This window comes from Onychostruthus taczanowskii, unplaced genomic scaffold, assembly GCF_017590055.1.
Source record: "Onychostruthus taczanowskii isolate IOZ18803 unplaced genomic scaffold, ASM1759005v1 scaffold32, whole genome shotgun sequence".
In the NCBI taxonomy this organism is placed as follows: Eukaryota; Metazoa; Chordata; class Aves; order Passeriformes; family Passeridae; genus Onychostruthus; species Onychostruthus taczanowskii.
This window is the reverse complement of record NW_024500572.1, coordinates 4493557-4510682: the sequence shown is the minus strand read 5'-3', so window position 1 is coordinate 4510682 and position 17126 is coordinate 4493557. Positions and strand designations below refer to the sequence as shown.

The following is a 17126-nucleotide window of genomic DNA, read 5'->3' as shown; positions in this document are numbered from 1 at the left end:
GCGAGGCCGCGGGGGCACAGCGGCGGCCGGGGGAACGCTTGCTCCGCTCCCCGCGCCCCGGCACGGGCCGGGGGCTTTAGTTGGTGGGGTGGTAGGCACCGCGCTGGTGCCACTGCATGTCCCGGATGCGCCTGACCGACTGGATCTGGGGGTGCTGAGCGCCGAAGTCTGAGCTGTCCTTGTAGTCCCCCTTTTCAAACAGGTACTGGTAGCCCCGGTAGCCAGGGTACTGGTATCCCACCCACCTGGGAAGGCAAGTGGAGAGGGGGGGGGGTCACACAACACACGCAGCCCAAGCATCGCCCTGCGGAGCCCAGCCCCGCGGGATGCTCGCCCAGCCGGCCCCGGTACTCACGTGCCGCTCTGCACCCGCACGGAGGAGACCTTCTCCTGGTAGCCGTGGGCGTGGAAGCTGGGCACATCGTCGTCTATGATTTCGATCTTCTTGCCGGTGAAGCTGGGGTTTTCGTACAGCACGATCTTGTGCTCCTGGCTGTCCTGCAGCCGGCAGAGCAGAGACCGGGGGTCAGCGGCTGCCGGCCCCGCGGGGCTGGGCTGGGCAGGGGGGGCAGAGCCCAGGGCTATGGGGAACCCGAGGCCAGGGCCGGCACCGTGTGCCGCCGCTCCCACCGATGCCGGGGGTGCTCCGCATCCCTCCATCCATCCATCCATCCATCCATCCATCCATCCATCCATCCATCCATCCATTCGTCCCTCCATCCCTCCATCCATCCATCTCAGAGAGCCGCTGCCTGCGTGGGCACTGCCAGACTTACCAGCAGACGTCCTCGGCTCTGGGGTCACCTGCCACTGCCCCCGTCCCCGCGCCCCCTCCGACCCCCCCACGGCTCCCCGGGCCCCGAGGGCTGGGGCGAGGGTGCGCAGGAGGGGGTGCCCCTCCGCCCGCGGGGCTGGGGAGGGCGGGGGAAGGCTGGGGAAGACTTCTGGCTGCAGACCTTGGTCTGGCGGGTGGGTAGTGGCTGTCTGGGTGCTCTCACCACTTTGATGGGTCTCAGGGAAGTGATGCTGTCGCTTCTCCGGCTGTTGGTCCAGGAGTCCCAGCGGGGGTACTCCCCCTTCTCAAACACAAACTGCTCCCCTTTGCAGCTTGCCTGCTCGTAGCCCACCCAGCTGGAAGAGAGCAGGGGACGCGCTTTAGCGGGGGCAGCGGAGCGGGGGTCGGCCCCTGGCACCGCCCCCGGCGAGCGCCCGGGCTGAGCCCCAGCCGTGCCCCCGCTCCCTGCCGGGAAGGGAGAGATGCCAGGGAGGTGCCAGGGGGGCTGCGGTGTCTCAGCCCAGCACTGGCACCGCAGCGCTTCCCGCTGGGGATGCTCCGAACTGGTGGCCACCCATCCTTGGTCCCTGGGGACTCACGGGATCACCCAAATGTCCCAGCTGGGGTTGTGCTCCTGCCAGCTGTCCCTTTGTTCTGCGAGCAGCACTGCTGGGTGCAGGCTGGGAACACTTCAGGGGCTTTTCGGGGGCTCTCCCTTGCCCGGAGCCCGTGGCTTGGAGAGCACACACAGGGCCAGCAGGTGGGGAGAGGGCACAAGCGGGTCTCAGTCTCACCTGTCCCCTCTCCCAAAGGGAGGGAAACCAAACTGGGGGTAACGCTGTGATCTCTGCCCACGCCCACACCCCTCCACTCTCCTGCCGCTGAGCGGGGCTATCAGCCTGTCTAGGCGACAGTGCCACCCCCTGTTCACCCACTGTGTCCCCCTGCTCACCTGCTGGCACCGGGCACTCCCTGGGGTGAGGCGGGCGAGCAGCTCAGCCGCGCTGGCCACAGGAACCCCGCGCTGCGATGCGGGAGTGGCAGTGGGGAGACGGGTGTCACCCTCCCTGCCACCACTACGGAGGGCACACGCTGTCCCCGACGCATCTGCAGCAGCCCAGACCTCTCCCTCTCCGAAAACTGCACTCCAGAGGTTTTTCGGGAGCCTGCAAGTGCAAGGCACCGCTGCCACCCCTCTGAGGGTGCAGGTCTCACCCACGGGTGCCCACCAGGCCCTGCCAGCTCTGTCCCAGAGCCTCGGGATGCCCACGCTCACAGCGGGCATCAAACAGCTGAGGGACTCTGGTTGTGGCTGGAGCACCGCAGCCACCAGAGGGACACGGCGACCCGGACACCCCGGGACAGCTCGGTGACAGCCCTGGGGCCACCAGCCCAGCCCAGATCTCAAGGGTCAGCGACAGTGGTGGGAGATCAGCACTTGATCTGTTCCCAGCCGCTCCACCTGCCCCGAGGCCGAGGGATGCCAAAAATTTCCCATTCTCCATCCCCTGGTCCTGCTGCAAAGGCTCAGCAGCGCTGCCGGCCGTGCCTGGCACCAGCCGGGAGTGCCGGCAAGGGGAGTTCGGCTGCTCCCAGCAGTGCCTCCGGGTATGATTTGGGCACCCAGAGAGGCTGAGGGTGCCCTGGCCCCGCTGCGGGGCTGGGCAGTCTCCCACTGACCTTGGAGCTGGCTTGCTGCTGCTTGGAGGCTGGCATTTGGTGCTCGGAAGCCATCATCAGCTGGGTTGTCTGCTGCCTTGGGAGGGAAAATCTGCACGTTAAAATCTGCCCCTGAGGCCATGCTGGGGACCCTGCTCAGAGCCCCGTGCCCTGTGTCCATGCCCCCATCTGTGCCCTGCAGTTTGCCCAGGGAAGGGGGTGGTGGAACCAGGGCTTGCAGCAGGATAGGCTCAGCCTAGGGGTGCCAAGGACAAACTCTGCTGGGGCTGCTCAGCACCCCAAAACCTCCCCAGGCTCAGGCAATGGTCCCTGGGACCTGCCTGGGGTCTCCAGCCCAGGGAACCGTGAGCCTAGGGAATTCCTAAATCATTCCCAGTGGAGCCCAGGCCCTGTGGTCGAGGATTTCCTGCTGTCCCTGTCCAGCTGAGGTCCCAGTCCCATGTGGGTGCTGGAAGGGGTGATGGAGAGAAGCACTGGGGCTCCCCCACCAGCCCCAGCCCCAGGAGCCTGTGCCGAGCCCTCCCGACCCAGCCTGGCACTGCCACTCCCGGGAAGGAGCCCCGTCCCCAGGCCCAGAGGGACCCTCGCTATCCGAGCAGCTCCAAAAGAGGTGAAAACTCGTTCCTGACAAAAAGAACCGGAGCCGTGGATGGGTGGCTTTGGGCTGCGGAGACAGGACTGTCCCCGGCTCAGCCGCTGCTGGCACCGGGAAGGGACCCGGGCCCCGGGGGTCTGCAGGAGGCTACGGCAAAAGAGAGGACAATAAAGAGCAAAGTCTTACCAGTTATACCAGTACCCGCTTGAGCCAGTGGCGGGCTGGGGCCGGGAGGTGGAATTTATACCGAGCTGCAGCAGAGAGGTGCCAAAACTATTCACAAAATAGTTAAAGCCTGATTCAAAGCGAGAATGCTGGATTAAACCCCAATGAAAACCAGGGTCAGCTGATCCGCCGCAGCCTTTGTCTGCCCGAGCACCAAGCCCGAGTTATTTCATTACCTGTCACATTCGAGTCACCCGCTTTGTCGGGCTGGTGGCGAAGAGATTTGGAGTTTGCAAGCATCAGCCGAACGCGTGCCAAGAGCCGGGGCGAGCCGGGCCAACAAAGCCCCGCCAGCCCCGCTTCGGGCGTTTCGGGGCCAGAGCCTTGATCCCCCCGAGAGCCCGGCAGCCGCCGCCGGGGCTGCTGAGCTCGGCTCTTTCCATGCGCGATAAAACGCCCCGGAGCGCTGGCAGCGTCTGGCTCTGCCCGTCTGCAGCCCGGGATGGGCAGGGGCTGCGGCCGCTCCTGGGGCAGGGCAGAGCCCGGGCAGCACCCTGGGCCTGGGGTGCACCCAGTGGGGGGCGTTGGGCTCCTTTGGGGACCCTGAGAAGAACCCCAGGGTGACACCAGGACAAAGCTGAGGTGACGAGGGGCTCACAGTCCCCAGGGCTGGGATGTGCCTGGATGGGCAGCACAGCCAGAGGGGCGAGGGCAGCAGCAGGGTCCCTTTGCTGGCTTTGTCCCTTTGCTGGCATTGTGCCTTTTCTGGCTTTGTCCTTTTGCTGGTTTTGTCCCTTTGCTGGCTTTGTCCCTTTGCTGGCTTTGTCCTTTTGCTGGCTTTCTCCCTTTTCTGGCGTTGTCCCTTTGCTGGCGTTGTCCCGGCAGCTGAGCCAGGCCCCTTTGCTGGCTTTGTCCCTTTGCTGGCGTTGTCCCTTTGCTGGCGTTGTCCCAGCAGTTGCACAGGGCTGCACAGGGCTGGGGGCTGCAGCAAAGGAGGTTTCACAGAGAGGGGACACTGCTGCTGCTGTGCAGCACCCACAGACCACTTCACCCCACAGAGGAGCTGGATTCACCCCCTGTCACCCCAGCAAGCGTCACCCAGCATGAACAGACCCCACACCTGCCCCTTCCCTCAAAAAGCACCTCCCGAGGGTCCCACAGCAGGAGATGGGCTGCAGCCCCCACAGGGTCACCTCTGCCACATCCCCTGCCCCAGGACGGCTGCACACAGGGTCACCCACAGGGTGCTGTCACCAGAGCCTACCCTCGTAGTGACGTGTGGGGGGGTCAGTCCCCAGGGTCTGCAGCTGCCCCAGCTCCAGGTGATGGGGTATCCAGGGTCAGAGGGACCAAGGTGACCTTGCAGCTCTGCAAGGAACCCATCAGGCCATGGACAGGCCAGGGTGTGATCCAGCTTCCAGCATTCCCAGCTCTGAAATCCTCCTTTCTTGCCTGTGTCTCCTGCTGCAGCCCCACAGATGGATCCAGTATTGCCCTCCCCATCTCCTGGGTTAATCCATTCAGTTAATCCCACGCCCTGGACCCTCATGGGCCTGTCCCAGGTCCCAGAGCAGCCCTGCAGCCACATCCCACCCCTCAGCACCTCAGCACGGCGCTGTCTCAGTGCTCAGCACAGCCCCAGTGATCCCCTCCCTAGGCTGGGCTGGTTTAGCTCATCCCAGCCCTGGGCAGTGGTGGTGCCTCAGACCCCAGCCTGTGGCAGCCCTGTGGAATGTTCTGGAAGCAGCTTCTGTCTCTTGGAGCCAGGCACTTGCCTTCCACAGCCACCAACCCCCCCAAAAAGGGAAAAGCTCCTGGGGGGTTGCTCAGGGACCTGCACAAAGCCCTCGGGGGGACTCAAGCCCATCTCCCCTCTCTGTCCCAGCCCAGTGGGTCCCCACGTGTGGCCACAGTGCCCGTGGGGAAGGGCAGTGCCAGGGCAGCTCAGTGTCCCACCAGCACCCTGTGGCACCCCTGAACCCCCACCTCTGCCCCCAGGACAGCCCCCCCATGTCAGAGCTCATTCCCGTGGGAGAAACCACCCCAGGACTGTGGGAAACTTCTCTGGGGACAGGCTGGAGACCCTGCAGGACGCTGAGGTGGGGCACAGCTGTCCCACCACGGGATGAGCCCCCCTTGGAGCGCACAGGGCCTGGCACCAGCCAGGGATGGCTGCTCCACATCCCCCCCGGCCCCCTCCCTGCCCTGGGGCTGGCCAGCAGCCCTGGGAGCGGGCAGGAGATGCTGTGAAAAGGGACAGAGCCACTGGAAAAACCCTGACGCGGCAGCACCGGGCGTTATTTTTGGAAAGCTGCAGCCTTTGTGTAACACTGCAAACACTGGCACTCTCCCCTCTGCCCTCTGTGGGGTTGCTGGGCACGGCCACAGCCCCATCCCCATCCCCATCCCCATCCCCCTGCCCCCCTCCCCGACCTCCCCCAGCCCAGGACCAGGCAGGCCCCGGCAGCCTCCAGCTCAGAGCTTTATTGAGGTTTTTGCACAAAAATCACCACGGTCACGGCAGCGGCCGGGGGACCCCGCGAGGGCCCCGGGGGGGGCTGGGGGTCCCTCAGCTGTTCTCGAAGCAGCCCCGCTGGTGCCACTGCTGGTCCCGCACGCGGCGCACCGACTGGATCAGGGGCTGGTTGGCGTCCCACTCGTTCCAGTGCCGGTACTCGCCCTTCTCAAAGACGTGCTGGCGGCCCCGGTAGCCGGGGTACTCGTAGCCCACCCACCTGCGGGGACCGAGGCAGTGCTCAGCAGTGCCCACCCCACACCCCCCAGAACAGGGGCACTGTCCCCATCCCCATCCCAGTGTCCCCATCTCTGCCTGCCACAGCCAGGTGACGCTGCCCAGGGCCACTCCTGTGTCACCAAGTGCCACCTCACAGGCTGCAGCTGCAGTGCCCAGGTGGGAAATGCTGTGTGCTAGGAGGGGATGGAGAGTTCAAGGGACCACAGCTCCACTGCTCTTTGGTGGGTTAGGACAAGGAGCCATCATCCAGCCCCAGGGACACTGCCATGGTCCCTGTGACACTCTGTGGGCCAGAGAAAAGGTGGCAGCAGGGAAGGAACAAGGGACACAATGGGCACAAGCAGCACCATGGGAGCAGCTGCCCCACTGCAGTGGCTGCGCCAGCTGCCCCTGCCATCACCCTGGGGAGACCAACCACAGTGCCACGGGCAGGAACCTGCTGAGGTGTCCCCTGTGTCCCCATCCTTACGTTCCATTCAGGGCCTTGACGCTGGCCACACGGTCCTGGAAGCCGTGGGCCCAGAGGCTGGGCACGTCGTCATCCACGATCTCCATCTTGCGCCCGGTGTAGCCCGCGTTCTCAAACAGGTGGATCTTGTGGTCAGCGCTGTCCTGGGGGAACGGGCGGGTCAGGGGCTGTCCCCTGATTGTCCCCAGCGCCGTGGCCACCCCAGCACAGCCCTACTCACAATCTGGAGGGGCCGGATGGACATCAGGCTGTCGCTGCTGTGGCTGTTGGACCACGAGTCCCAGCGGGGGTAGTCGCCCTTCTCCAGCACGAACTGCTCCCCGGCGTAGGCCTGGCGCTCGAAGCCCAGCCACCTGCAGGAGCCCAGGGTCAGGGGGATGCTCTCCCTGCCACCTCCTGGGGCTGCTCCACCTTCCCCACCCCAGACTTACGGGCCAGACTCCACCTGGATGGAGCCCACCTTCTCCATCTCCTTCTCGGTGATGTTGGGGAGCTCCTCTGTCAGCTCACACCTTTTCCCCTGGAAATTCTCCAGCTCGTAGATTGTGATCTAAGGTGGGGAGAGATGTTGTCAGCCACCACAGCAGGAAACGGGTGCAGCAGTGATCAAAGGGCTCTGGCAGTGTCCCTCCATCCCATCCTGTGCCAATGTCACTCCTTGCCCGGCAGAGCTGGGTCCTGCCAGTGCCACTGCCCTGACAGAGCTCCGGCCAAGGGTGCCTGTTTGGTAAAGCACAAGCTGGAATTTTGTCCATGACAGGCTGAAAACCAGACCACACACAGCACTGGAAACACAGAAGGTTTGGGCTAAGAGAATTCTTGAGCCATGGGCTGCCTCTCCTACCCCCAGGCTGGTCATTGCCCATTACCATTTCCTTATCACTGCTTCCTCCAGATCTGACCATACCCTTGACCTGGCCTGGCACGAGCTCTTTATTCAGTGTTTTCTTCTAAGCCCTGCCAGCTGCAGAGACCCCAGTGCCTGCCCAGGCTGCCCTGCTCCCAGCAGAGCCTCGAGGCTGAGCTGCAGGATGGGCTGGAGCCAGTGCCAGTGGCCAGAGCATGGCATGGGGCAGGGCCCAGCGTGCCCAGCACCATTCAGGGGGCAGGAGGGTCAGTGGGGTGACCAGGCACTCCCTGGCACTGTCCCAAAGGGGTCCCAGCTGCAGCACCTCAGTCTGGGACAAGGGCAGAGCCTCCTGCACACACCACATAACGGGGAAATCAAGAGACACAGATGATACCCAGGTTCCTCAGGAGCAAATAAACAATAAACTGCCCCAGCTCCTGGCACCCTTCTCCCACTGGCAGGATCTGCTCCCACCTTCAGCCTTCCCTGTCCAGGAGCTTTGCGGAAAGCTCTGCACCCACTGCATCCTCTGCAGCTGAATCCCAACCTACAAACACACCTGGGGAGTTTCAGTGCCTGGGCCCCCAGCTGATCCTGCTGTGCTGGGATGCTTCATCTCCTGGATTAAATCCCTGGGCAGCTGCACACCAGCCTGGCCAGCCAATGGCCTTGGCAGCCTCGCAGGCAGGGAGCAGTGTCCCTCCCGCAGGCAGCAGCAGCAGATCCCCAGCCCCAGCTGCTTCCCAACCTGCAGCCCACCCTGGGCTCCACACCAGAGCAGGGCCACCACCCACTGCTGCTGTGGGAGCTGGAGGCCACTCCTGTCCCCAGCAGCACCTGCAGTGCTGGCACTGGTTCCAGCCTGGCATGAGCACACCACATCCCACGGCTCCACCCAGCCTCCAGATGTCCCCAGTACAGCCCAGTACAGCCCAGTATACCTTGTAGTTGCCACCTCGCTCGCCAGCACCCTCCCCAGTCGCCATCTGCTCGGGGGGACTTTGCTGCTCGGTCATTGTGCCTGGAAAACCCAAATTGCAGGAGGTTAAGGCAGGAGGCACCGGGATTTACAGCTGGTAATGAAACACAGAGGATGAAGCTGGCTCAGAACAGGCAGCAGGGGTTAGCACAGACCCCGATGCAGCAGCTGTAAATCCCCAGGGACGTCCAGGGTAGCAGCAAGCTCTGTTATCCATCCTCCTCTCCCTTGTGCACACAGGCCCCAAATCCTCACCCAGGCACCCACAGGACTGAACCAAGGCACGTCCCAAGTGACACGGATTCATTCCTCTGCCCAGGGCAGCTCACCCAGCTGCCACTGACCTCCCGTCTCACAGCCCCGCCTCTGTTCCCAGCAGGAATTTCTCAGCTTCCAGCTGCTGACATCTTTCCCCACAACATAAATCTGACACATCTCCCTTGCTCCAGCATCCCAGGGGACACCAAACCCGGCAGCTGGAGCTGCTGCTGTCTTGGCCGGGGGGGACGGCAGTGAGAGCCCCCTCTTCACTCTCCAGGAACATCCACAAAACTCTGCTCCAACATTGGAACACGCCTTCCCCGGCCACGCCACGCTGCCAAGGGGCTTAGAGGAGTTTGATAAGGTCCTGAATCAAACCCTGCAGCTTCACTTCTGGCCAAACCCTTCGCTGGGGGACTCAGGCACACCAACTCTTTGGAAAGCCCCTTGCAGTCCCAGCAGTGCTACCTCTCCGTGCGGTTCCGCTGTGCCGGGCGGCGCGGGCGGCCCCGCTATTTATGGGTTGCTTCTGAACAGAACAGCAGAATTCCCCGAGCGCTGATGCAGCAGCTGCGTCCACGGAATTCCAGCCATGGGATTTCCTCTCAATAGCGAGGCGGGCGCGCAGCGGGCGATGGAAACGTCATGCGGATTTCTCCCGGCCGTCCCTCGCACACGGGCCGCTCGATTTACAGAAGATTAACGTCGAAATTCACATCAGCACGTTCACGCTGCTTCTTGCCAGCTTCTCTGGAAAACTCTGCCGTCAGCAGTTCACCGGAGGGTTTAGCCTGGAAACCGAGGGCAGCGCGAAGCAAAAACCGGGCAAAATGTCCCCGATTGTGAGGGCTCCACGCAAGGAGTGACACAGGGCCGGGGTCGGCTCCAGGAACTCGGCGGGAAGCTGGAGCAGCTCAGCATTTCCAGACTGGTGTTCTTGCTTTAACTTCAGCCCTATGCAGGTTCTCTCCATGGAGTTCCTTTGTTTTCTCTGCCCAGCATTTCCCAGGAACACGCTGGGAACGCATCCTGGGGTGTGTCACAAGGGATTTCTGGAGCCTGGTACAAGGGTTTATCCATCTTCACAGGCACAGGGCGATGTAAGGCATCCAACTGGGAGCATTTCACACCAGGCATCAAACTGGGAGCATTCCACTCTGCTGGCAGCAGGCCAGACTCCCTCTTCACCTCTGAGAGTCCCTTCAGACCCAAACCATCCTGATTCCTCAGGGAATATTTTATTCAGCTGCACACATCCCCATTTACTACGGTCCTTGCAGGTTTTTCTACCTGCTCTGAGTGTGGCTCATCTTGAAACCAACAGCTTACCCACAAAACCTTTAGTTTAAAAGCCAGGAAAGTGAATCCCCTGGGCCAGGCTGGACAAACTGAATGGCAGAGGGATGGAAAAAATCTCTCCTGCATTTTGTGTTAGAATGAAGCCCTTCAGCCCCACCCCATCCCTGCCTCGCTGGGTGATGCTCCAGGCCTGGTGTGACAGGGATCACCCAGGTGTCTCCAAATGACTCTTCCTCACTCTGCCCATCCTGTGGTTCCTGACGAAGATTTGCTGGCCCCATCAGAGCTGTCCCATAGGTGCCTCAGCTGAGGAGGGATGGATTCATTTCTGTCTCGCCAAACACAACATCAGCTGTCCTCAACAAATCAGAAACAAAGAATTTCTCGTGCCAGTCCCTTCCTTCCCACCGAGCTCTGCCACAGCCTCAGGGCACTGGATCTGCCTCTCCCAGCTCTCCACACAGTCAAGGCAATTCCAAAAACATGACAGAAGGGGCGCTGGATCTCCTTGATGCCTCTTCCAAACAAACCTCAATTTCCTCTCCCTGTCAGCCTCTTAAATCCCTTTGAAAAATGACTGTTAAAAAATAGATTTTTTTTTTTTTTTTGTTAATACCTGGCAAAGCTAAACTGGAACTGTAATGGTACAGAACAAAACAGAGCAGCCAGAATATCTTTATTCCCTAGTCAACTGTGTAACACAAAATATAGGATTTCTATCACACTACCTATGTATTCATTGTGACCCAGATTACAGACTCTATAAGGCTACATGGAGCAATGTAAAAGCTTAATCTCCACAAGAGCTCCTTCAAAACCAGATCTGACACCATTTTGTTTAATATGGAATGAGAAAAACCCATAAACCACCAGACCTTGGATTCCCTCCTCTGCCAATCCCACCGGAAGAACCAGAAGTTTTTTCAGGTTATATTTTTGCAATACATTTATTCTCGGGTGAACAGGACAGCCATGGAACAGCTCACCACCAGCTGGGGAAGGATTCCCACCCTCCATCCTGCTCCACTCCCAGGGTGAGCAGAGCTAGGCCTGGACTCTGCAGTCCCTGCCAGAACACCCCAAATCCCTTTAAAGCTCCATGGAGGTGGCTTCAAACAATCACAGGATTATTTGGGTTGGAAGGGACCTCAAAGCTCATCTCATTCTGCCCCGCTGCTCCCCCAGCCTTCCACTAGACCAGGTTGCTCCAAGCCCTGTCTCCAACCTGGCCCCAAAGGTCTTCACCTCCTGGAAGTCCATTTTTAAAAGGAATTAAAGCAAATACCTGCTTTCCTTCTCAGCACTGGGCTGAAGGGATGGATCCAACACCTCCCTCACTTGGCTGCAGCTGCTCTTGCCCCAGTGTCCTTCAGGGAGGTGCAGGCAGTGACCTTGGGCTGACAGGGAGCACAGTTACGGTGACAGCTCTGGATTTCACTGGAATAGTCTGTTTTACCCCCAGAGCTGGCTTGGGGACAGCAGTGACAGCTCTGGGTAGTCACCCCAGAGGTTCTGTACCTGGATACACCTCGTGAGGCAGAGCCACCCCCCGAGTTAGCACCCCAGAACTGCCCAGCTGCCCCCGAAACACACCATCCCTGCAGAAATCAGGATTTGCTGCTCCAAACCTTCTACAGGTCACACTTGGTATTCCCAAATCTGCCCCAGGTGCATTTCAGTTTGCAAACAAGGAACAGGGTGAAACAAACTTCTGTGGGAAGGAAAAGGGGATGGAGTGTGGGGGTTAAATCCTATGGAAAGTCTGGGGCTGTCAAAGGTTGGAGAACCAAGCATTGCTTCTTTCTCTACAGGAAGTGAAAGGCTCTGGTGGATGAGGACCAAACTGAACATGTTAAAAAGGTGAATTTGCAAACAGAAAAATAAAAAAAGAAGAAATCTACAACTGGGAATTCCAATAAAAATTGGAATGGAGCAGCTGTGCAAGTCCCTGACATGTCACCTGGAGCAGGGATAGCTGGGGATCATGAGGAGGGCAGTCAGAAAGTGTTCCTGAATTCCACAAAACACATCATCCCACCTTTAAACCCAATATTGATGCGGCTTTTTAAGCAAGGAGGAACAGCTGAGGAGCTGTGAGGGGAGAGACAAAGGACATGGCAGGCCCTCCATCACCTTCAGCATCACTTTTTGGACAAGAGCTGAACCTGCTCCAGGGCAGGATCCAGGAGTGAAGGAAGCAGCACATCTGAAGGAATCTTAGAGCTCACTTCCATCTCAAATAAACAGCAGGAAAAAGCACATGGCAACAAAAGTGAAAGCATAAAAAATTTCAAGAAGCATTATTTGGAATTAAAATAGAATTATATAAAGTGTATTACAGTCTGTTCTATCATTTAAGTAATAACATATTTATATATCTTTTATTACAGAGCGATAACCCGAAGAGAAGGAAGTCGATATTTAATCCATGTACAATATAAAGAAATAACAGAGCAGAAAAAAACACTTTCCCATTCAACAACATTCTAAAGATGCTCTTTAATTAGACATTTAAGCATTAAACATTTCTCAGTAGTAGGTTAAACTACTCAATACAGTAATTTCAGTGCATTGTCCAAGCAGATGTGGAAATGCAAACACATTCAAGGGCTGTGTGGAAACCTCGTGTCAATCCCCTCAGTTTCCTCAACACAAACAGTTACAGAATTTCTGGCCTAGACCAAGAACCAGTAAATCCTCCAACTGCTGGGAACACAACACTGTCACCCGTGGAAGTGGAAAACGCAGCCTGTGTGAATGTTCCTGTGAGCAGGGACTGATTTCTGGAGATGGGAGGTGCCACTTGATGTGAGTGAGAACAGCCACCATCATCATCCTCCTCACCTGCACCTGCTGCTCCGGCTGGCCCAGGTGAGTGCCACACACCACGGAACCCTTGGGTGCTGCCACAGGAATACACCCCAAAAAACACACCAAGAGTCACCCCTTCCACCACCGTCTAAAGGAGAGGGAAGGAAATTTGTGCAAGGTTTTAAAAGGAGCTGGTCAATGGTGGTGGCTGCACTGACACGGCCCACCCCCAAAATTCCATCAGAATCCTGGGGATCACTGCTCTTTGGGGAGCAGAGGGGCTGCCAAAATAACAGTGGCAACAGCTCCCATGAGAAACAGGGCAAAGCAACAGGGAAAAGACTTTTACATCAGACAGATGTCTCCATCTCATCTCCAGGGAGCACAGGGAGCTGCCACCAGAATAAAATCCGGGAGATGTGCAGATGGGACTTGTCTCCTGCCATCCTGCTGCTATTTCATCCTGCTGCTATTTCCTGCAGACTGGGACTGCAAAGCCCCCCCTGTGACTCCTCCATGAGGTGAATTGGCACATGGTTTTGGCAGCTCCAAGCCTGACAGACATTGGCCTGGGCAGGCCCCACGGGAGCCGCGCTCCCAAAACGCTGATTGGGGGAAAAAAAAAAAAAAGACAAAAAGGAAAAGGAGCTGAAGTGCTGGTGCTTTATGGTTTTTATCCACAGGAGCCCCTCAGCAGGACGTGGGGAGCGCAGCCCAAGGAGCTCTGCCAGGTGAGGAGAGCTCTCCACTCTCCTTTTCCCTATTCCATGTTTTCCTGGTTGAGCCTGAGGAACACCTGGAGTCACCTCCCTCCCTGGGCTACTAGACTTTCAAAGGTTACTGAAAGAGCACTTATCTGGGGCAAGAATCAAGCCTGTCTTCCATGGCCATGGTGGTTGGTGCTTCAGAATGAGCCACAGACAGGGAATATCTGAGAATTAGGGATACCCAAACACCCGTGGAGTCCAGGAGATCTCTACTCCGCTATCAGCACATCTTGCCAAAGGAAAGACAGGAAATCATCTGAGAAACTGAAGATCACATTTAGGTTATCCCACAAAATCAGCATAAAAATAAAAACTTAAACTTGGTATTTACAGATTAACAAATAAAAATATGAAGTGGGACTATCTGAACTGCTATTAAAGTGACATTCAACAATTAACTGGAACCCTGATATGAGTGTAACATCCTCCCTCTTCCCTTCCTTTTTTGTTATAAAAACAGTATTTACATATTTTTACTTTTTTTTTTTTAAAGAGAACTGGTTGACATTATTGCTTGATCCTTTTTAGGAAAGACATTCCAATGAAGCAATTATTCCACATGCTGACAAAACACAGAATATACCACTTCAAGAGTGACAAAAGTTAACATTTTGTTCATCTAAAAATTATCTCCATCTGCCAGGTCAGCAGATCACATGTAAATACAAGCCAATCAAAAATACATTTTACAAAAAATAATCAAGTTTCCTTTTTCAATATGGCAGTAAACATGATTTGTTCTTCCACTCTCACCTTCCACAAATTTCATTCTAAATAGGAGCTTACTATTTGTTCACAAAAAAAAAAAAAAAAAGATAAATTTGATTAAAATTATTATTTTCATAAACAAACACAAAGCCCAGCCAGACACAACTCCCAGAGGTGAACACCTACAGAGTCTGTTCCACAGCGAGGGGAGTTCCCTGGATCACAGCACTCCCAAATTTCTCTGTTTTCCAAGACTTTCTGAAGTGCTAACTGTGACCCAGGGGGGTTCTCCTGGCAGGCAGCTCTGAAGTGCCACTGTCCCCCCGAGCTGACACACACAGCTTTGTATTTGACTATGAATTGAAGCAGCTTTTCTCCACAAAACAGGAAGGCACCATGCACAGAGCAGTTGAGGCAGGAAGCAAACAGCAGCAACATGACATGGGGGTTTAGGTTCAGATGAGTTAAGGCTTCTGTTAAACTTCTTTATCTTCTCCCAGTTAGAATCACTGTCTGCAAAGGAAAACAGAAGGAAGGGCGTGATATGGTCAGTTGGAACAGGAACCCCTTAAAATGTGTTTTCTTTTGTAGTGCCACCTTGGTTGTGTCTATTTAATGCATTAAATGCTCAAGAGCCACCCAGAATTGTGCTGAAACCACACAAAGTTTTCAAACTTTGGGAAATCCCAAGAGAGGAGGGTTATGGAAATCAAATGATGTGCAGAGGATCAGTGGAACTGTGACTGGGGGTGGAGGGGCACCAGTCCCTGACAGCCCTGGTGCACAGAGCAGTGCTGGTGGGGCCACAGTGGTGACACCAACACATCAAAGGAAATGTGAGTTTGTCACTGCACACCTGCACCCACCCAAGCCCCACTTCCCACACAAGTACCTTTTCAAACCTGATTCTCATAATGGCTCTGTCTCTTCTTTGATTTCAGCTCCTTCAGCCACTGAGGAGACTTTTCTTCTGACCTATGATATAAAAAAAAACCAAACAAACAACTCTTTATTCTTTCACTATGAAAACTCCTGCCAGAAACAACAACAACAAAAAAGGAATGTCCAGCTTGTTGCATCATTTTTTCCTTCCACCAAGAAGAGCATGAGCCTTTTCCCGACGCTGGGATTCTCTCACCTGTCCTCCTTTTCCACACTGGAGGGCAGCACTCTGCTGCCGGGAGTGCCGAGCTGTGCTTTGGGGGATTTGAAGAGCTGAGCAGAGCCCATGTCACCAGTGCTCTCAGACTCCTGTCTTTTCCGCAGCTGGGCCTAAATATAAAAATAAATAAAGCCTTTTAAGCCAGCATCCAGGATTTTTTTTTTTTTTTGGAATGTAGAATGGATCACTCCAGATTTATAAAAACAAAAAATTGTCCTGAAATGAGTGAGGGAATTCCTTATAAAGCACCTACAGGTACTGAATTGGTTTATCTCCCACCTAGTGGGCTCTGCCTGAGCTCACCTTGAGAACAGAGTGATCCATCCCTGGGAACACGGGCAGTCTCTGGGCTTGCACAGAAGATGACCTCGGAGTGTGCTGGATCCTGTCTTCCTCCTCAGAATCTTCCTGTTGCATAGTTTTCTTCTCTTCTAATTAATTGTTAAAAAAAAAAAAAGCAGAGGGGGAAACCATGAGCTGGCTTTTCATCCCTGCCTTGTTCAACATCTCTTCCTGCAGGAATGAAGGGCAGTATTTAAAAAGCACCTTTTACCAACTCCTGCCCTTGCACCCAAGGCTGACCACAACCAATTATTCCATCATAACTGAGGGGTTACCTGTGGAATCTTTGAACATCCAGCCATTATCTGATTCTTCTGTCAAGGAAAACCTGTTCTCCATGTCCAGCCCTCTGCTCCTGCGCAGCGAGTGCGACGCGGGCGCCCGGCACCGGCGCTTCTTGCTCAGCTGCACCCGAGTCTTCAGAGCACTGGAGTCCAGGACAGCTGTGTGCTGCAGAAACACACACCTGGGAATGAGCCCCAGCTCCTCCACAGTGAAATCCCAACCCACTTGATTGCATTCACTCATTAAAATGGATATTTGTCTGATTATTATTATTGCTGTCACTTAAAATCTTATTAAAGAGAGTGTGCGATGAGGACATGGTACCTTGTGGCTAACTGGGTGTAATCCTTTGACCTCCCTAGGCTGTGGACACCTGAATTACATGAGTAATTTGGACTAAATTAATATAAAAAATAACTGCAATAATCAGGAGTTTAGTTCCTGGAGTGTTTTATGAATACAGGCCTTGCTAGCTGGTAGTAGCTGAAGGCAAATCCTGAGATGGGGGTCTAAAAAGAACAACTACACAAAATTCCCTTGGAGAGCAGAGCTGCAGCTTTCCTGCCAGCCACAAACACTCAAAGCCACCCACCAGCAACAAGGACACTCCAAGTTTAGTGCCCCAGCATTCAGAAACCTTCTGTAATCAGTCATTTCCAATGCATCCAACCAGCAGGAACATTTACAGAGCAAAGTAAGGAGCTGTAATTTATTTCCTTGCTTAAAGCAATGTGCTTTTACAGGTTTGCCTGTAACCATCAAATATCCCTGAGCCTCCCCTTCTCCAGAAGATGTGGGTTTGCTCCTTTTTTCAAAAGATTTCAGGTCAGGAATAAACTACTTATCACACAGCATTTGCCAGCTGAACTTAGAGCTATTAATGTTTTACAGAGACATCGTTAGTAGCCCAGGGACAAAACAAAATCTTCTGGAAGTGTTAAAACACCGTCAAACACTGTGTGGATGTGGCATGTGGGGACATGGTGGTGGTGGCCTTGGCAGTGCTGGGGGAACAGTTGGACTCAATGATCTTAGAGGGCTTTTCCAAACTAAACACACTTCTTTCAGCACTGGACCTCATTAACTGTGTATGGCCAGAAACTCCTGGTCTTACATCAAATGCAAGATTATTCAATTAAAAAAAAAAAAATCCTTTGAAATGTAACTGTGAGCTACTGTGGAAAGAAACCAATTGTAAATAAGAAAAATATTAGTTAAGGCTT

General features: G+C 55.7%; 3 protein-coding genes across 8 annotated transcripts in view; all 3 read right to left on the bottom strand.

Moving 5' to 3' along the window:
* Position 1: 1 nt before the first annotated feature.
* CRYBB2 (crystallin beta B2) lies at positions 2-2509 on the bottom strand. The gene is made up of 5 exons (XM_041410407.1): positions 2332-2509; positions 1728-1941; positions 999-1131; positions 356-498; positions 2-245 (listed from the first exon to the last, which is right to left on the bottom strand). The coding sequence occupies exons 1-5, from the start codon at positions 2507-2509 to the stop codon at positions 77-79; spliced, it is 837 nt and encodes a 278-aa protein (XP_041266341.1). The 3' UTR covers positions 2-76.
* A 3192-nt stretch (positions 2510-5701) lies between these two features.
* LOC121338790 (beta-crystallin B3) lies at positions 5702-12138 on the bottom strand. 2 transcript variants are annotated; one of them, XM_041410009.1, is made up of 7 exons: positions 11114-12138; positions 8998-10405; positions 8231-8310; positions 6871-6989; positions 6660-6792; positions 6440-6582; positions 5702-5950 (listed from the first exon to the last, which is right to left on the bottom strand). In XM_041410009.1, the coding sequence occupies exons 3-7, from the start codon at positions 8303-8305 to the stop codon at positions 5785-5787; spliced, it is 636 nt and encodes a 211-aa protein (XP_041265943.1). In that variant the 5' UTR covers positions 8306-8310; positions 8998-10405; positions 11114-12138; the 3' UTR covers positions 5702-5784. The 2 variants fall into 2 exon arrangements, with proteins under 2 accessions (XP_041265943.1, XP_041265944.1); XM_041410010.1 differs by lacking the exon at positions 8998-10405.
* Positions 12139-12312: 174 nt separating this feature from the next.
* KIAA1671 (KIAA1671 ortholog) overlaps positions 12313-17126 on the bottom strand; it is a 64835-nt gene continuing 60021 nt past the window's right edge. For 4 of the 5 annotated variants that reach the window (XM_041410005.1, XM_041410007.1, XM_041410006.1 and 1 more), the window contains 5 exons: positions 15894-16068; positions 15580-15707; positions 15253-15386; positions 15007-15089; positions 12313-14627 (listed from right to left, as the gene is read on the bottom strand). In XM_041410005.1, the coding sequence (XP_041265939.1) occupies positions 15011-15089; positions 15253-15386; positions 15580-15707; positions 15894-16068 (516 nt within the window). In that variant the 3' untranslated portion in view covers positions 12313-14627; positions 15007-15010. The remainder of the gene's footprint in view (positions 14628-15006; positions 15090-15252; positions 15387-15579; positions 15708-15893; positions 16069-17126) is intronic. The other variant, XR_005953073.1, reaches the window with a different exon arrangement.

Excerpts from the sequence above, each read along its gene's own strand:
- LOC121338790 (XM_041410009.1), bottom strand. The coding sequence starts at position 8,305 with ATGACCGAGCAGCAAAGTCCCCCCGAGCAGATGGCGACTGGGGAGGGT. Across the intron at positions 6,583-6,659 it reads CCATCCGGCCCCTCCAGATT|GACAGCGCTGACCACAAGAT; the intron begins GTGAGTAGGGCT and ends CCGTTCCCCCAG. Across the intron at positions 5,951-6,439 it reads GTCAAGGCCCTGAATGGAAC|GTGGGTGGGCTACGAGTACC; the intron begins GTAAGGATGGGG and ends CGGTCCCCGCAG.
- CRYBB2 (XM_041410407.1), bottom strand. The coding sequence starts at position 2,509 with ATGGCTTCCGAGCACCAAATGCCAGCCTCCAAGCAGCAGCAAGCCAGC. Across the intron at positions 1,942-2,331 it reads CTTGCCGGCACTCCCGGCTG|GCTCCCGAAAAACCTCTGGA; the intron begins GTGCCAGGCACG and ends TTGCACTTGCAG. Across the intron at positions 1,132-1,727 it reads GGAGTGCCCGGTGCCAGCAG|CTGGGTGGGCTACGAGCAGG; the intron begins GTGAGCAGGGGG and ends GCTCTCTTCCAG.